This window comes from Rhinatrema bivittatum, chromosome 11, assembly GCF_901001135.1.
Source record: "Rhinatrema bivittatum chromosome 11, aRhiBiv1.1, whole genome shotgun sequence".
Taxonomy (NCBI): domain Eukaryota; kingdom Metazoa; phylum Chordata; class Amphibia; order Gymnophiona; family Rhinatrematidae; genus Rhinatrema; species Rhinatrema bivittatum.
The window spans coordinates 26884823-26904952 of record NC_042625.1 but is presented as its reverse complement, the minus strand read 5'-3'; the positions used below and the strand labels follow the sequence as shown (position 1 = coordinate 26904952).

At 42.7% G+C, this 20130-nt stretch overlaps 1 protein-coding gene across 2 annotated transcripts in view; it reads right to left on the bottom strand.

The window, feature by feature from the left end:
* The window catches only part of RPH3A (rabphilin 3A), a 327862-nt gene that overhangs the window by 89976 nt on the left and 217756 nt on the right, over window positions 1-20130 (bottom strand). For both annotated transcript variants that reach the window (XM_029571543.1, XM_029571542.1), the window contains exons 4-6: window positions 15124-15253; window positions 8589-8675; window positions 5211-5376 (exon numbers count right to left, since the gene is read on the bottom strand). In XM_029571543.1, coding sequence (XP_029427403.1) covers window positions 5211-5376; window positions 8589-8675; window positions 15124-15253 — 383 coding nt within the window. The remainder of the gene's footprint in view (window positions 1-5210; window positions 5377-8588; window positions 8676-15123; window positions 15254-20130) is intronic.

Genomic DNA, 20130 nt, shown 5'->3' with positions numbered 1-20130 from the left:
TTGTTTGATCCTTTCAATCTGCCTTGCCCATCTGTCTTGCTATTGGACCCAAGAAAGCTTGGCCTCTTGTCTTCTTGCAACTTCCTCTTGCTATTTGTGCTGCTAGCAAATTGGGAACCTGACCCAACTAATCAATGGTATCATACGCCTTTGTTTGCAGATACACAGGGTCTTCCATATTTTTATTCTCACTCTCTTCTCCCATCTAACTCAGCCATTACTAAATAAAAGGAACAGCCTATGGTTCTGTCTTAAAACCACAACAAGCGTGGCCTTGGCTGAGCTATGATGTATCGCTGTTGTGAAATAGTTGGCAGGGAACACCCTCTCAAAGGCTGTGAATGCTGCCTCTAGTTCGTAGCAAAGATTACTACACAATCATTTGAACTAAAATTGCCCCCAATATTACGATAAAATTGGACAAAACATTTTTGGCCTGTTTTTAAAATAAGAACATAAGAACATGCCATACTGGGTCAGACCAAGGGTTCATCAAGCCCAGCATCCTGTTTCCAACAGTGCCCATTCCAGGCTGGCAAGTACCCAAACACGAAATTGATCCCATGCTACTGATGCTAGAAATAGCAATGGCTATTCTCTAAGACAACTTAATAGCAGTTAATGGACTTCTCCTCCATGAACTTATCCAAATCTTTTTTAAACCCAGCTACACTAACTGTCCCAAAAATATCCTCTGGCAACAAATTCCAGAGCTTAATTGTGCGTTGAGTGAAAAGGAATTTTCTCCAATTAGTTTTAAATGTGCTACTTCCTAACTTCATAGAGTGCCCCCTAGTCCTTCTATTATCTGAAAGAGTAAATAACTGATTCACATTTACCCATTCTAGACCTCTCATGATTTTAAAGACCTCTAGCATATCGCCCCCTCAGCTGTCTCTTCTCCAAGCTGAACAGCCCTAACCTCTTTAGCCTTTCTTCATAGGGGAGCTGTCCATCCCCTTTATCATTTTGGTCAATCTTCTCTGTACCTTCTCCATCGCAACTATATCTTTGAGAGGCGGCGACCAGAATAGTACACAGTACTCAAAGTGCAGTCTCACCATGGAGCGAAATAGAGGCATTATGACATTTTCCGTTTTATTAACTATTCCCTTCCTAATAATTCCTAACATTCTGTTTGCTTTTTTGACTGCTGCAGCACACTGAGCTGAGGATTTCAATGTATTATCCACTTTGACGCCTAGATCTTTTTTCCTGGGTAGTAGCTCCTAATATGGAACCTAACTATAGCATGGGTTATTTTTCCCTATATGCATCACCTTGCACATGTCCACATTAAATTTCATCTGCCATTTGGATGCTCAATCTTCCAGTCTCTGAAGGCCCTCCTGCAATTTATCACAATCCGCTTGTGATTTAACTACTCTGAATAATTTTGTATCATCCGCAAATTCTCAACTTCAAGTTTCTTGATTTAACCTCTGCCAAGGAAATCGAATCCATTTTTTAAAAAATCAAACCCGCTACACACACCTGTGACACTATCCCCACTAAAGCACTCCTTTCCATTCCCTCCATCATTGCGAAACCCCTTTCCGACATAATCAACTGCTCCCTCTCCCATGGCAAAGTCCCAGACCCCCTTAAACTTGCTGTTGTCAAGCCTCTCCTCAAAAAACCCACCCTTGACTCCACCAACCCTTCAAACTACCGTCCTATCTCTAACCTTCCCTTCATATCTAAAATTATGGAAAAGATAGTCAATTCACAGCTCTCTGACTATCTGGAAGACCATAATATTCTCCACCCCTCTCAATTCGGCTTCCGTAAGTTTCGTAACATGGAACACCTCTTACTTTCACTGACTGACACTCTCCTCAAGGGCATTGACCATGGGCAATCCTTTATCCTGGCCCTTCTTGACATATCATCTGCCTTCGACACTATCAATCACAAAATCCTCCTTACCCACCTAACTGAGATTGGCATCTCAGGCACAGCCATCCACTAGTTTTCCTCCTACCTCAATAATAGAGGCTACGCTGTAAGGATTGCAAATTCCGAATCATCACACATCCCCCTTACCCAAGGCGTCCCACAGGGCTCTTCACTATCCTCCACGCTCTTTAATATATACCTGTTACCGCTCTGCCACCTCCTCTCTGACCTTGGTCTTAAGTTTTTCTTATATGCAGACGATGTCCAAATCCTCGTCCCTATTCAAGAATCCCTCAACAAATCTCTTAAGTTTTGGGAAACATGTCTCGCCTCCATTAACACCCTACTCTCTAACCTCCACCTTGCTTTAAACTCCTCCAAAACTGAACTCCTCATCATTTCAAATCACCCTGACCGGACGCCACCCTCTGCTTGTGACCTCACCCTCCCCTCAAATGCTCTTCCCTTCTTCGTGCAAGATCTTGGTGTCTCCCTAGACCACCAACTAAACTTCAAAAACAACATTAACACAATCATAAAGGGAGGAATTTTCAAGCACCACATCCTCAAAAAACTTAAACCTCTGCTCCACTCACAAGACTTCCGCACAGTCCTGCAAGCGACAATGCTATCAAAAATGGATTACTGCAATTCCTTACTTCTAGGCCTCCCCTACTCTACTATTAGACCCCTGCAAATGTTACAGAATGCCATGGCAAGAATCCTTACAAATACACGTAAAACCGACCACATCACCCCTATTCTCAAGGAACTCCATTGGCTTCCCATCTCCTCCCGTATCAGATACAAAACCTTCACTATTATTTACAACTCCCTGCACAACCACAATCACTCCTGGCTTGAGGATGCTCTTCGATTCCGCTCCTCCAATCGTCCTACTAGAACCATGCTCTCAGGAACCCTCCACTCCCCTTCCCTTAAACGTTCTCACCACACTTCCACCAGAGAAAGAGCCCTATCCATTGCAGACCCCTCCCTCTGGAACACTATGCCACTTGAGCTCCGACTAGAACCATGCATTTGAAAATTCAAAACAGGGGTTAAAACATGGCTCTTTAAAATGGCCTACCCTGACTCGGATCCTGCGTAGTCTCCCTGCTCCCTCTACTCTTTCAGAGAAAGAGCCCTGTCATCACCGTACTTATAGCCTTCCCTTTATTCCTTTAATTGTACTCCGATTTGTCTCTCATATCTCTGCACCTCCTTATTTACCTCTTTTATACCCGTTATTTACCTTTTCCCCTGTCCTTAAACCCCACCTTCCCATTAGCAACCTCTGCTAGACTATATATAGTTGCCTTTCTGAACATATAATTTGTAATGTCATATATAGTGTCTTCTGTATGTACTAGTTAAAGATAATGTGTTTTGTTGTATATAGTGCTTTTTGGAGTGTATAATTTATATATAGTGTATAAGGTTATCCACAGTGTATAATTTGCAAGATTACATATTATGTTCTTTGGTTGTTTTTCCATCAGGTACTGTTCCTATTCTCCTCTTCCTCTTTTTCCCTCTCTTCTCTCGCCCCTTCTCTCTTCCTAGCTGCACTCCTCCCCCCACTCTGTTTTTTTGTATTTTCCTCCTTCAGTTATATTGTAAACCGGCATGATGTACCCAAGAATGTCGGTATATAAAAGCTAATAAATAAATAAATAAATAAATTTGATTACCTCACTCGTCATATTCCTTTCCAGATCATTTATAAAATATATTGAAAAGCACCGGACCAAGTACAGATCCCTGAGGCACTCCACTGTTTACCCTTTTCCATTGAGAAAATTGACATTTAATCCTACTCTCCGCTTCCTGTCTTTCAACCAGTTTGTAATCCATGAAAGGACACTGCTTCCTATCCCATGACTTTTTAGTTTCCTTAGAAGCCTCTCATGAGGGACTTTATCAAACGCCTTTTGAAAATCCAAATGCACTACATCTACTGGCTCACCTTTATCCACATATTTATTAACCCCTTAAAAAAATGAAGCAGATTTGTGAGGCAAGACTTGCCTTGGGTAAATCCATGCTGACTGTTTCCATTAAACCATGTCTTTCTATATGCTCTGTGATTTTGATCTTTAGAATAGTTTCCACTATTTTTTCCAGCACTGAAGTCAGGCTCACTGGTCTATAGTTTCCTGGATCACCCCTGGAGCCCTTTTTAAATATTGGAGTTATATTGGTCACCCTCCAGTCGTCAGGTACAATGGATGATTTTAATGATAGGTTACAAATTTTAACTAATAGATCTGAAATTTCATTTTTTAGTTCTTTCAGAATCCTGGGGTGTATACCATCTGGTCCAGGTGATTTGCTACTCTTTAGCTTGTCAATCTGACCTACTACATCTTCCAGGTTCACAGTAATTTGGTTCAATTCATCTGAATCATCACCCTTGAAAACCATCTCTGGAACCAGTATCTCCCCAATATCCTCATTAGTAAACACAGAAGCAAAGAATTAATTTAGTCTTTCTGCAATGGCCTTATCTTCCATAAGAGCCCCTTTAACCCATCGATCATCTAACGGTCCAACTGACTCCCTCACAGGTTTCTTGCTTCGGATATATTTAAAAAGGGTTTTATTATAAGTTTTTGCCTCTATGGCCAACTTCATTTCAAATTCTTTCTTAGCCTGCCTTATCAGTGTTTACACTTAACTTGACAATGCGTATGCAGGTAATCTTTTCTAAAATTGTTCTTCAGCTAAGGAACTGAGAACAAAGTCATTAAGGATATCCAGGTCATCTACCTAGTTCTGTTAAAAAATGTCTTTCCTTTTCTAGTAAAGCAATGCACTTCATAAAATAATCTTAAGTGTATATTTTGTTTTATCTGATTGACTTCCACATCTGCACCAGGGCCCATTCATATTACACTTCTAAGGGAACTAAGTATTTTGGTCAAAGAGTACCTAAATCAAGGAGTAGCATGGTTTTGCTTGAGGTCACAATACATAGTAGTTTACAACTTCAAAACCAAGTTGACCTATTTGTTTTATATTTTTAAAATATACTAGTAAGACAGGGTTTCCCAAACCTGTCCTGGGAACCACACAGCCAGTCAGGTTTTCAGGATATCTACAACGAATGTGCATGAGAAATTTGCATACCATGGACACTCAGCATATGCATATTCATTGTGGATATCCTGAAAACCCAGCTGGCTGTGGGGTCCTGAGGACAGGTTTGGGAAGCCCTGCTGTAAGGGTAAGTTAATTTTCCCTTTTAAGATCGCATGCAGCAAAAAGAATATTGAAACAAATTCAAACCTTTATAAAGCCTGGCTTACCACGGCTTTGTGTCCCAGGGTAATGCTTAGGCTCTGGAGCAGGGGACCCGGATGAAGCAGGGTCTTTGGGTGGTGATTGTGGTTTGGCCTTGGTGACCGGCATTGGCTCAGGGAGAACGTGCTTTGGCATGCCCTTGAAAAACCAGGCACCAGAACGTTTCCAGACCTGCAGGAATAACAGAGTATGAGAGAAGATCATGAGCAGTTTTTTATCTATATAATTCAGCTTCTTCTGTAGAGACTCCTTTGAAATAAGGCTTTAGAAATATATTTGCCAACTCCGCTAAATTATCTGGAATAATATTTAAATGCAGTAGAGTGCACTATGAAGGAAGTAGGGGAAGAATTATTTATCTTCAAATTAAAGCTACCAAGGCACTAGGATAATTTGATATGGGATCCCCCACCCCCATTCCTGAGTCAATATTTGCAGACTCTTCTCTCTTTCTTCTTACCTATACTTCCCTACTATCTAAATGTATTTATTGAGACACATCCAAACCTGGGCTTCTTGCCTACTATGCCCCTGAGGATAACCCATCTCATATCTGACTATGCTTTGGGGACCAGGATTATTTTTCTCCCAACTTGAATACAAAAGACTTATTTAGGTGATGGCAATTACTGAAACTTTGGCTCAGGAGGATTCCTCAACAGTCTTCTCCATGGATGCTGACATCAGTGTAGTTTCTTTACTTGACCAGAAGAAGTCATCTGTATACATACTGAGGCCAATAATCAAAGCATTTTATGTGGAATGTGCATTTGCCTACATAAAATCGCGTTTTGCTAATTCCTCCCCCCTTTCAGTGTGGGTAAAAGTGCACGCGCAGTGATCATGTGTGCTCCTACCCTCATTAAAAAAGGAGAGGAGACAGGTCGGGACAGGGAAAAGTATCCGTGGCAATTGTATTATCAAATCACATTTCATGCTTTGTGCCTGCTTCAGAGCAGTTTGGTTTTGGGAAGGGAAACTCCATGAGGAGCGTTTCTTTTGAAAACTAGCTTACTGTCTCATAGGAAGTTTCAAAATTGCCTTCGTTATGCTTCTGCCTTAACCCATCCTTATCAACCCTATGATAAAAATCATCAGGCAGAAGAGTGGGTCACGTAGGCCGGGGAGTTTATTTACTAAGACGAGGCGCACAGTAGCGCACGTTGTCAGTGAATAACAGGCCTCGTTAGAAACAATGGGGCCTTAATAAACAGACCCCTTACAAAGATCACTACATTGCACTCTGATGTCAAACAGCTAGAAGCCAGCACATCCAGGAATGCATTTTAAGCAAGTACATTTGGAAATGTTTATGTTTCTAAAGACATCATAATAGAGCTCAGGGGTGATAAAGTGACTTGCTGTTGAATCGTTGCTAAAAATAATTCACTATAGATTTGGGGATAAGAGGAGACTGTGGGTTCATGCACTGGGTTTTTTTTTTCCCACCCTGGTGTTTTACAAAAAATGCAAATCTAGCTTAGCTAACACATGAAATGAGTGGATGATCCCAATCCAGTCCCTAGTGTCTTGTTGCTGACAAAGCAAGAATGCAATATTTTGGCAGAGTCGTCAACCCTCTGCTAAGAATCCCAGAATTACAATATTACAGATGGTAAAGTCCAAATTAAATTAAGGGAACTTCAATAGTGCTAGTCTGCATGGTGCTTCCCCAATCAAATACTCTCTCAGTTTCAGGAACAACCAACTTAGTATAACAAAACTGTTACAACAGATGCTACATTTTTCAGATTCCAGCATTTACTTTGAAAGTGTTTGGCAACTAAGGTCCTCCAGGGTTGCCAACAGATTTGATTATTTAAAACATCCATTGTGATTTGAACAAAGCTAATCTTCTGTGCTTTAGTTAACCTTAAATTCTGATGAGTGTTGACTGGCATAAAGCACATGTATTATCCACACCTACTCTATCAGGACTTTAAATCACACACTAAGCCAACGTTTCAAAAACAGGCTAAAAATACATCAATGTAGTACTACAGTAATATAGAGGTCGATATTCAAAAGGATTTGTCCTGCTAATTTTTGGAGTTACAAAAAATCATAGGCAAAGACCTCTATCGCTGATATTAATAAGGTTTTTGCAAATACTAGTGAGATTTTTTTTGAATAAATAAAATATACTTTTTGCACCTACATAATGTGGAACATACTTATTTAATATGGACTGTATTATGTTTAATAAAATGTTGAAGGAGTTAGAGGAAAGTTTCATACATCATGTAGGTGTCCCCACACCACTACTTTGTGGTATATAATCATAAACTCTCCTCCTCATGTGCTATTTTTTGTGTGAAAAATTTTTTTTTACTTTTTTACTATATATTATAATAACCTTGAGACTCTACCGGGGCAGGAGGGTCGATAAGATTTCAATGCGAGTAACGCGTTATGAGGCTTAACAAGCGTTAATGCTAAGTAAATGAAAGTCAGACTTCCCCGATTGGTGTTGGTATATGATGTCCGTCTTCTGATTCACACAAAAAAATAGCACATGAGGAGGAGGAGGAGAGTTTATGATTATATACCACAAAGTAGTGGTGCGGGGACACTTACATGATGTATGAAACTTTCCTCTAACTCCTTCAACATTTTATTAAACATAATACAGTCCATATTAAATAAGTATGTTCCACATTATGTAGGTGCAAAAAGTATATTTTATTTATTCAAAAAAAATCTCACTAGTATTTACAAAAACCTTATTAATATCAGCGATAGAGGTCTTTGCCTATGATTTTTTGTATTGTTGTTTAGATCGCTGAAATAGTGGTGTATTACATTGATATATCTTGGTTTGTTACAATTTTTGGAGTTAGCCAGACAAAACCCAAGATTTGAATATTTCCCCTACTCCCAGTTTAAATTTTGTCTGGGGAACTTGTTGCCTGCACAGAATCTACCTAGATGAAAAGAGACATCCCTGGACTCAGTGATGTTCAGTGGGGCTTAGACAATGCTAGCCAGGTAAGTCTGGTTGGAAAAACTCTCTGTCCCAAAGTTATCTGGATAAGTATGTCTAGTGAAACACGCTGTCCAAGTCTGTTACACTGAATATCCAAGTAACTTCACCCAGATTACTCAACATAGACCTTGTAGAGTCAAAGTTAACTATCCAAAGGGTTGTTGTTTTTTTTTTTTAATTAACTTTTTAAATGTGAAAATTCCTTCCAATATTGTTAAATATTAGGTGATGAAAAAGACCAACCAGCCCATCCAGTCTGCCCGGCTGGGAGAATGGTTAGTGATATATTTTGATGCATTCCTTAAATTCTGTGTTGAAAAAATAATCTCACTGTTATTGCATTAATTGAAATTCAATACTTAATATTTTTTCAAAATTAAAAAAAATTCACACTAACCTCTCTTTGTTCACTACAGATTTTACAGAGCCATATGGGATTAGGACAAGTGTTAGGGGTCTCGATGCCACACTTTGTGCAAACGTTCTGAAACAAAATAAAGCCATGCATCGTAAACCCAATTGCTAATGTGACTGTGTAATACACTTTCAGCTGGGCATTATCATAAAGTCCTCACTGGGAACTTAAAGCCAACCCTGCTGTGATTAAAGCACTACATCTAGAAATAAATCTCAAATCCTCAACCAGCTGGCATTATTAGAAGGCCAACTTAGTATGGCTCAGTTCAAAAAACGTTTTGGCAAATTTCTGAAGGACAAGCCTATTAACAATTAGCCATACAGACTTGGGTGTCTCCCACCCTTACTTCTAGGAGTAACAGGGAACGGACTTTCCTATTAGGATCTGTTGGGTACATCTAAGTGACCAGCATTGGCCACAGTCTGAGAAAGACTGCCAGGCACGACTTATGGCGACTTCAGCAATTGTTTAATGCTACGTAGCTTTTATCTCTGTCAACATGCAAAACAGAAAAAGATGGCAGAGGCACGAGTTAGAAAGGGAGTTCTCCCATTTGTGCTTTATGAGTCCTCAAAGGCTTTGAGTAGTAAGATGCTCAGAACAGTGGCGGCTCCGAGCATGTCTGATTATTATTTCTAGTCATTAGAACCCAATTCATCATTTATTTATTTATTTATTTAGAGTTTTTATATACCGGCAATCATGAAAACATATCTTGCTGGTTTACATAGAACGGGGGTGCAATAAATACATAGAACTTAAAAACAAAGAACCAGAACTGAGGTGAGAGAAGGTACAGTTACATTTAACAATGGAGGCCAAACTTGGAGAAGGAAAAAGAGAAGAGAGGATAGAAATGGTTAAACAATGTACAATTTAAATGTAGTATACAAAATAAATGTTATATACAAATGGTAAGGTGTTTTGGGAGTCATTAGGTTGTGTCCGGAAAAGCTTGCTTGAATAACCAAATCTTAAGTTTTTTCCTAAAAGTTGGGAGGCAGGGCTCCTGTCTGAGGTCTGTAGGAATGGAATTCCACAGTAGAGGGCCAGCTGTGGAGGTGGCACGATCTCTTAGGGTAATGTGTTTGGTCGTTTTCACTGGGGGAACCAGGAGGGAACCTCTGTAAGCATCTCTGGTAGGTCTAGTAGAGTTATGTACTTGGAGCGGGAATTGGAGATCGAGAGTGGTGAGTTGATGAATAGTTTTATAGGTGATAGTTATGGCTTTATACATGATGCGGAAGTATACGGGTAACCAATGAAGCTCTTTCAGGACTGGTGAAATGTGGTCTCTTTTCCTTGCGCCTGTCAGGATACGGGCAGCTGAATTTTGAACCATCTGTAGTGGTTTGGAGTAGGATGAAGGTAGACCTAGCAATAGGGAATTGCAGTAGTCCAGTTTCGAAAATATGACTGCTTGGATGATCGTTCTGAAATCTTGGGCGTGGAAAAGAGGTCTTATCCTTTTCAGGACCTGGAGTTTATAGAAGCAGTCTTTGGTTGTTTTGTTGATGTGGGCCTTGAAGTTTAGCCGGTTATCAATAGATAACCGGCTAAACTTCAAGGCCCACATCCTAGGTCTCTGGTTTGTGTGGTAGGAAGATTGGTAGGAAGTATACTGTTGTTGGTGTTGTTTTCAGGCGAGATGAGCAGGATCTCAGTCTTGGAGGAATTTAAGATGAGGTGTAGACTGTTGAGTAGTTGTTTGATTTTTTGGTGGCATGATTCCCAGAAGACAAGAGTATTAGAGTATGTGTCTTTGATAGGGATGATGATTTGAATATCATCTGCGTATAGGAAAAACTTTAGATTGAGGTCGGTGAGAAGTTGGCATAGAGGGAGAAGGTAAATATTGAATAGAGTCGGAGATAATGAGGAGCCTTGAGGGACTCCTATGGCAGAGTCAAATCTTGAGGATTCCTTGTTTTGGAGTTTGACTTTGTAACCTCTATTGTTGAGAAAGGTTTTAAACCAGGAAAGGACGGTGCCGCAGATTCCTATGGATGACAACTGGTTTAGGAGGATGGCGTGGTTGACAGTGTCGAACGCTGCAGATAGGTCTAGCAAGATCAATAGGAATGAGTTTCCTTTGTCGAGGCCCAATAGGAGATGGTCTGTCAAAGAGATAAGGAGAGATTCTGTGCCTCGATTTTTTCGGAATCCGTGTTGTGGGGCGAAGAGGAGGTTATTGTCTTCGATGTAGTTTGAAAGTTGAGAGTTGACTAGTTTTTCCATGATCTTAGCGATGAATGGGAGGTTAGCTATGGGGCGGAAGTTGTTGGGGTCCTTCGGGTCAAGGTTTGGTTTCTTTAGGAGTGGTGAGATTGAGGCCATTTTGAGATCATCTGGGAAGGATCCTTGGGCTAGAGAGCAGTTGATGATGTTTGTCAATGATGTGGCTATTGAGTCTGGAATAGATAGGAGTAGTTTGGTGGGGATGTGGTCTGCAGGATGAGACGAAGGTTTCATTCTTCTCAGGATGGTTTGTATCTCAGTGGAAGAGACGGGCTCAAAAGTGTTTAGGCTGGAGTTTATGATGGACGGGTGTTGATATGTCCGGAGGGCATCCGTTGAATTGGAAGGCAGTTGAGTTAAAAGATTGTTGATTTTATTTTGGAAAAACTGGGCGAGTTCTTCAGCTTTGGATTGTGCCATGTCGCCGGGGATTTCTCGCGGTATGGTTTGAGTGAGGCTGGATACATAAGCGAAGAGGGCTTTAGCATCAAAGACCAGGTTGTGAATCTTAGATGCAAAATAATCTTTTTTTGATTTTGAAGTGAGGGCTTTGTATTGGTATAGTGTGGATTTGTATGATGAAATGGTGAAGTCACAAGGAGTTTTACGCCAAGTCGCTTCTTTCTTTCTTAAGCTTTGTTTTAGTTTTCTGAGCTCGTTGGTAAACCAAGGTTGTCTGTTGGAGGCATTGGTGTGAGATTTTTTTGTAGTTGAAGGGCAGAGCTTATTTGCTATATTTTCTGTTATATTGTTCCAGGAGCGAATGGCAGTGTTTGGGTCGGTGAGATCTAATAGAGGGAGCTGTGACTCCAACAGGTTGTTAAGATCATCTGGGGAGCATCGCCTCCTGTAATGGAATGAAGGTGAAGGGATGTTAGGAGTGGTGGTTTCTTTCAAAGCGAAAGAGGTAGAGATAAGAGAGTGGTCCGACCAAGGTACTTTTTTGATCTTCAAATTTGATGTGGTCGTAATGCCTTTGTTACTGAAGATTAAGTCCAGAGTATGTCCCGCTTTGTGAGTGGGTTGGTTGACTAATTGTTGGAATCCCATTGCTGACAGGGCTGTGAGGAGGGTTACGCAGCTATTAGATGGTGAAGGATTGTCTATGTGCAGATTGAAATCTCCTAAGATGATTGCTGGAGAATCCAAGTCGATGAGTGTGGTGGTGATTTCGAGGATTGGGGAGATGTCTGCTTCTAAGAGCCCTGGGGGGGCGTAGACAAGAAGGATTTGAAGATGTTTGGATGTGAAGAAACCGACTTCCAGTTTTGTGTTAGAAGTGAATGGGTGTTGGGTGAAATTAAGGCTTTTTTTGGTAGCTAGAAGGATTCCACCTCCTCTTTTTTTCAGTCTCGGGAGTGAGAAGAAGTCGTAGGTCGACGTAGGGAGTTGGTTTATTAAAGCTGTATCTGAGGGCTTGAGCCATGTTTCTGTTACAGCGCAAATATCTGGCTTGGCGTCGGTGAGATAGTCATTGAAAATAAGGGATTTTTTTGTTAGTGATTGGGCATTGAAGAGTGAGAGTGAAAAGAAGGTGAGGCCTAACAGCTGGGTGATTGGTGCAATCAGAATGGGGGTGAGTGATTTTAAGTTGTTGTGAAGGGCTTGTCTGGTGGATGGTCTTTTAGGTAGGAGGCGGTGTTGCAACGTTGGTATTGGAAAAGCTGGAGACATTATGGATGGTTAGCTGGCTGTCGCTGTGAGTAGCTGGGGGGCCGATGGGGCGAGGCTTGGATGAGAGGAAATAAGTTGGGAGGTTGGGGCTCTGGAAGAACGCTGGTTAGCTGCTTGCTGGTTAGCTGCTTGCCGGAAGAACGCTGGTTAGCTGCTTGCTGGTTAGCTGCTTGCCGGAAGAATTCAGGATGAGTGCAGGATGGTTGTTTGTAGGATGAGTGCAGGATGGTTGTTTGTAGGATGAGCGCTGGGTGGTTGTTTGTAGGATGAGCGCTGGGTGGTTGTTTGTAGGATGAGCGCTGGGTGGTTGTTTGTAGGATGAGCGCTGGATGGTTGTTTGCAGAGTGCTGGATGGTTGTTTGCAGAGCGCTGGATGGAGGGTGGGCACTAGTCGGGTGCTGGTGGGGTGCTGCTTGGGGAAAGCGAGGGGCGAAACAAAGGGGCAGGCCCCTTTGTCGCGCTCCTTTGTGCGCGCGACGCCCGGCGCGCAACGCCAAGGAGAGTGGCGGTTTAAATACCCCGCCGGTCTGTCGCGCCTCTGACGTCACCGCCGCGACGTTTTCGTGGGCGTTTCTGTGTATTGTGATGGCGGCTCCGGGCGAGGGCTCGCGGCTCGTGGAGGCCGGCAGGAAGCTCGCGGCTCGTGGAGGCTGGCAGGAAGCGAGGGCTCGCGGCCCTGGTCGATGCCGAGGGAATCGGGTGATTGCGGTCCTTCAGGTGAGAGAGCTGCTGCAGAAAAGGGCCGGCGATCGGCGCAGGAGCCCGAACGGGGCGAGCGGAACAAGAGGCCTTACCCCGACGGGCTTCAGCGCCGATCGCGCAGGCCAAGTTCACCGCTGGACCCCGGAGGAAGCAAAGGAATTGGTAAGGGAGAGCGGCGGTTTAAATACCCCGCCGGTCTGTCGCGCCTCTGACGTCACCGCCGCGACGTTTTCGTGGGCGTTTCTGTGTATTGTGATGGCGGCTCCGGGCGAGGGCTCGCGGCTCGTGGAGGCCGGCAGAAAGCTCGCGGCTCGTGGAGGCCGGCAGGAAGCGAGGGCTCGCGGCCCTGGTCGATGCCGAGGGAATCGGGTGATTGCGGTCCTTCAGGTGAGAGAGCTGCTGCAGAAAAGGGCCGGCGATCGGCGCAGGAGCCCGAACGGGGCGAGCGGAACAAGAGGCCTACCCCGACGGGCTTCAGCGCCGATCGCGCAGGCCAAGTTCACCGCTGGACCCCGGAGGAAGCAAAGGAATTGGTAAGGGAGAGCGGCGGTTTAAATACCCCGCCGGTCTGTCGCGCCTCTGACGTCACCGCCGCGACGTTTTCGTGGGCGTTTCTGTGTATTGTGATGGCGGCTCCGGGCGAGGGCTCGCGGCTCGTGGAGGCCGGCAGGAAGCTCGCGGCTCGTGGAGGCCGGCAGGAAGCGAGGGCTCGCGGCCCTGGTCGATGCCGAGGGAATCGGGTGATTGCGGTCCTTCAGGTGAGAGAGCTGCTGCAGAAAAGGGCCGGCGATCGGCGCAGGAGCCCGAACGGGGCGAGCGGAACAAGAGGCCTTACCCCGACGGGCTTCAGCGCCGATCGCGCAGGCCAAGTTCACCGCTGGACCCCGGAGGGGTCAACGTTCCCCCTGTGCAAAGTTTCCTCCAAGTCTGGGATACACACCACACCACAAAGTTTGCATCATCATCTACAATGCAGAATTAAACTCTTATAACTCCCCAAACACCCCTGTTTTATTCTGAGATGGAGGGAGAGAAAATAAAACAGAGCGACCCTTGAAACTATAATTCTACGTAAATAAATAAAATACTTTAAACATCCAGTGCACTGGAAGGAAAGCATTTGGAATCCAGAAAAGGAAGCGCAATAAAAGTCAGATAAACATTTGATACTGCCAACCAGACATTTATTCAGAGGCTAATCCAAAGCACTTGAATTATGTATATAGTTGTTCCTTTAGCTGGATCACCACAAGGTACATTTTATTTTTTAAAAATTACCTGGAACAACCTAAGCAGATTCCAAAAAACAGAGAATAAAATCGATACAATAAACAACATGCAGTCAAACAATAAAACAAGCATACATGGCAGTTAAGACTACAAAACAGGGCAGAGTGTATTTTCATCAGAAAGAGTCTCATAGTGCTGCTTTTAATTGCTTTCTAAAAAAAATCCATTTCATGAGAGTCTTGAACATCATGCAAATTCTCAACTTCAGCAGGAGAAACTAAGCTCATGACAAAATAAGCAAGGCGGAAATTCCTTTTATTCTTGGGTCTCCATTGTCTACAAATCTTTATCTTAAGATCGACATGAAAGAGCTACACACCTGCTACAAATTTTCACAGCCCTTCCCTTAATTCTCTCTCTCTTTCTTCAGGCTAAGTGACGAAGAATAAAATAGCCTGGAAGTAAAGAAATTACTTGCAAAGGTAAACCCATAATATAGAAGCACTGTGTGGGAGAGCGGGAAGAATTAGGTCGTCACATCAAGCAACTGCAGACAGAGGAGGCCCCTTAAATAAAAGGCAGCCTTGATGTACCTTAGACAGGAAGTTTAAATATTCCCCCTTCAACAAGAATAATGACCATGCAATATGCAAATACAAATTTACTGTACCTTCTTGCAGTCCTCACAAACCACACAGGTTGATCCCAAGACACCCAACTGTTCTCCACACAAGATGCATCGGTTTACGCCATCGCCCGCCACGTTTTTGCGCATGTCTTCCAGGCGGTCCAGCAGACGCCTAAAACAGGGTGGGGCATTTAGTGTTGCAGTTTAGCAATTACTCATTCTCAGTAGATCTGATTATACAGAATAAAAGAATTAGTAAACTAGGGCAAGAGCTGCAGGAAGAATGGAAACCCCGTCACTCCAGGATCAAACCGATTTAGCATTCCAGTCGTTTGTAACTTTAAGTCCCCCATCGCCTGTATTCCCCCTCCGTGACATATTTACTGAGCTGCACTCACACATGTTTTCTTTCATCCTTAGCTATGTCCAAGAAATAAGGGCTTCCAAACTGTTGTTTTTTTTAGCTATATAAGTGTTGGATAAATTAGCTGATACCAAAGCTTTAAAGGTTTGTGTTGAAAAGGAATCAGTCCAGCCAAAAATGCAAAGCAAATGCAAAAATAATGAAAATGTATCACTGTGAGTTTAAAAAAAAACCCCAAAAAAACCCTCACCAAAAATAAATACATTATCTGGAAGGGAGGTGACAAGCAACACACTGGCCACATAGGACAATGCTGTACATTTTTATGTAATCCATTTTGTTTCCTGTTGCAGGAAAAATAGCCAAACTCCTCTCTCTCTCTCTCTCTCTATCTAAGAGTCTGCAGGGAAAATCTACATCAGAAAATTAACAATAAAGTTACTTCCCTGAATTTAAGCAAAATAAATGTCTAGAGCTAAAGTAATTGTTCAAGGAAAATAAAGGTCCAGTGGAGGTGAAATATTGATGGGCCAGAACACAGTCATTAAAATTCACTTTATATTGCAGTTTAAGTACATAGATAACATTTTAATTCCATTGACCTCTCATCTACCAAATTCCTGAGCTGCATAAATGCATGAACCTCTGGAGATAACTGGCCTGCAACATTTTTCACAGGGATTCATATCGGTACTTAAATTCCTCTAGTCCTCCATACAACACAGAAGGGGCCATTGTAATTATAAGGGACATGGACCATTTCCTTCACCCACCCCAATACAATCCTCACATTACCAATGCATAGTTACTATTGTAGTAGATTTCTCTTGGAGTCAGAGAAAAATATAGAACAATTGTATAATTAATTATTAATAATTTGGATTTTTAACCTCTCTTTCCAAAAATAAGTTCAAGGCAGCTTACAGCATTATTAGAATTCAGGCCCAGTAAGTTTCTTCCCTCAAGAGAGCTTATAATCTAAATGGGTACCCGAGGCAATGGGAGATAGACGGGCCGATACAGAAAACTTCGCGGGAGAGCGGGCGAGCGATCCAGTAAATAAATTTATGTAAATGAGGGCCCACGGTAAAAGGAAGCGCTAGGGACACTAGCGCGTCCCTAGCGCCTCCTCTTTGACAGAAGCGGCGCTGTCAGCGGGTTTGACAGCTGACACTCGATTTTACCAGTGTCTGTTCTCGAACCCGTTGACAGCCACGAGTTCGGAAAACAGACGCCGGCTAAATTGAGCATCCGTCTTCCAACCCGGAGGCAGATTTTTTAAATTTTTAAATTTTAATTTTTAATTTTTTTTAATTTTTGGGGCCTCCGACTTAATATCGCTGTATAAGGGGTAAAAATAGCACGTCGAAAATGCGCGGTCAAACGCGGGCTAACAGTGCACTCCACCGGAGCACACTCTACTGTATCGGCCTGAAAGTAACTTGCCCAAGGTCACAAGGCGTGTCAGTGGAGAAGATGGGATCTGAACCTTGGCTTCCATGGTTTTTAGCCTGCCATTTCAATCACTAAGCCATGCCTTCTCTCTCCTAACTAAATACACAGAATAAGAATAGCCTGTCTGTTGTACTTTCCTGTTGCAAAATCTCAGTCTACATGATCTCCATTTTTCTCTTAATTTCTTACTACCATATAAGGATCCTTTGAGGTAGATTTTAAAAACATACGCGCTCGCGTACTTTTGTTCGCGCACAAGGCGCGAACAAAAGTATGCTGGATTTTATAAGATACGCACGTATCTTATAAAATCCGGGGTCGGCAGGCGCAAGGGGGTGCACATTTGTGCAACTTGCGCGCGCCGAGCCCTGCACGCGCTGCCCATTCCCTCCGAGGCCGCTCCGAAATCGGAGCGGCCTCGGAGGGAACTTTTTATCTACCCCCCCGCACCTTCCCTTCCCCTACCTAACCCACCCCCCCGGCCCTATCTAGACCCCCCCCCTACCTTTATCGGAGAAGTTACTACTGCCTCTGGGCAGTAGTAACTTACGCGCGCCAGGCCCCGACACAGGCCGCTGTGTCGGGGCACTCGGCCACGCCCCCGGACCACACACATGCCCCTGGCCATAGCCCCGATCCCTAACCGCGCCCCCTGGCCACTCCCCCGACTGCCCCTTTTTGCAAGCCCCGGGGCTTGCGCGCACCGCTGAGCCTATGCAAAATAGGCTCGGCGCGCACGGGGGGGGGTTTGGGGTAGGTTTTCGGGGGGTACGCGCGTATCTTACGCACCTACCCCTTTGAAAATCTACCCCTTTATGAATAAGAACATAAGAACATGCCATACTGGGTCAGACCAAGGGTCCATCAAGCCCAGCATCCTGTTTTCAACAGTGGCCAATCCAGGCCATAAGAACCTGGCAAGTACCCAAAAACTAAGTCTATTCCATGTTACCGTTGCTAGTAATAGCAGTGGCTATTTTCTAAGTCAACTTAATTAATAGCAGGTAATGGACTTCTCCTCCAAGAACTTATCCAATCCTTTTTTAAACACAGCTATACTAACTGCACTAACCACATCCTCTGGCAACAAATTCCAGAGTTTAATTGTGCGTTGAGTGAAAAAGAACTTTCTCCAATTAGTTTTAAATGTGCCACATGCTAACTTCATGGAGTGCCCCCTAGTCTTTCTATTATCCGAAAGAGTAAATAACCGATTCACATTTCCTCATACAGTTGCATCATTATACCCAAGCTAACTCAGTAATCAGCCTGCCTTTGTCACGAATATCCCTCTCCATAATATGAATAGACACGCTGCAAATGCACTGATCAATATCCATACATAGCAATACTGACATCCACCATCAATATGGCAATAAATGACTTAAACTAAGCAAGCTACAATATAACTAAAGCTCACATCTAACATGTCAAAACCTCTAGTTGCATGGTTATAAAGGGAGAAAAAAAGGCATATAGGACTCTTTATAAGAAAGAGTTTATCACCCGAGTTTCTAGTCCCCACCTCTCGACTTAGAGCAATACTACTAAATCGTTCTGGGTGAACAGGTTAGTTTCTTTGTTATTAACAAATACCCTTATACCGTCTTCAACTGTAATATTTTCCCACGAGTATGTACTGTATAAACATAGTGACAGCATATTAAAAATACAATTACATGCAAAAATGAAATGAAGATACAGGTTTACGAAGGTCACAGCTGGAACTGCGTATCCTCAATACATTCTCACAATAGGAACAATGAGGGAGATGAAAGAAACCAATAGTTTTTGATGGTTAAATTCCTTTAAACGTGACTGATCTATTACATCACAATCTACTTTCTAGTTCTTTGTTTACCATACTGAAATATTTTAAAAGTTAATGCACATCATCTATCTGTAAGGAACATATATTACAGTGCAGAGATGCATTGAATCCTTATCCAATTATAAAACTTCCTTTGATATAACTCTTATTATAATTGTCTGCCATATACAAGTTTAAAACAGCTGTTCCCATTGACAACTGTTCTTCCTGTAGGAGCAGTGTTGCAGTGGCTAGGCCTTCATCTGGTCTTGTCCAGTCCTCTGAACTCACAATAAGCCAACATGTCAAGGCGATTCCTTGCTCCCTTACATCAGTCATCAGTTCCACAACTTTTAACCTTTGACAAGTAAAAGAACGCACACATGCTAGTGCTAGACCCTGAATGACTTTCACAAGTAACTTCTGAAAAAATAACACACCATGGGACAAGAAAGCATTTAAGCTCAATAAAGTATAGTTATTACATTAAAGCAAAAGCATTTACCATACAAGCAGTTCTCTAGGAGGAAGCACATCTGCAAATAGTCCAAACAAAATTGCAGTATTTATTACCTTTGAGGAAAAGAGAGGTCACCAGAGAAAATTCTAGAAAACCAGGCCTCCAGGATTCTTTACAAACGCCAGTTATGATCCAAATCTGACAAAACAGTTTGGGGCAGCATCCATCAAAACAATGGCTGTGCCATGTGTTATTTATTTATTTATTTATTTATTTATTTAAAATTTTTGTATGCCGACATTCGTTAAGCAAACATCACATCGGTTTCCATGTAACATGAACTGGGCTAGGGTGGATTACTGCAGATTGGGATAAGAGGCCCAGAGGGATTAGGAGGGTTCCAGGAGAAAGAATGAAGCCTCAAAAAGGCAAATAGAAATGAAATATAAGTTGCACTGCCACATTTGTTTTGTTGAACTGCATGAAACAGCAAGGTTGATTGGTTTGCTACTTTTCACCAATAAAGAGTCCAGCCTATTCTCTGGCTATTGCTGACAGCTTGGTACCACACCCCCACTTTCTAACTCCTACCTAAATGTACCCCATTTCTTATCTATTTACCTCATATCCTTAGTATCCATTACTTAAGTAATGCCTTGCTATTGCATGAAAACTGTTTTGGGCCTGGCTATAGGAAAAGATGGAATATCATAGCAATAAAATAAAAAACTAAATCTATAGAGCACCACCTGAACTTCATGAGGGGGGAGAAGCATCAGAGCCACCGAAGGAATGAGTGACATAAGCACCAGGTAAGGTCAAGTAGGATCGAGCTGCAGGGGCATGAAAGCTGGGAGCACCAAGTTACGATGTCTGCATGGTGCCAGTTTCCAGAACATAGAAGACTTCGGAATAAAGGAACATGGCCCAGTGATTGCTGTGTGTTTCCCAGATATTGTG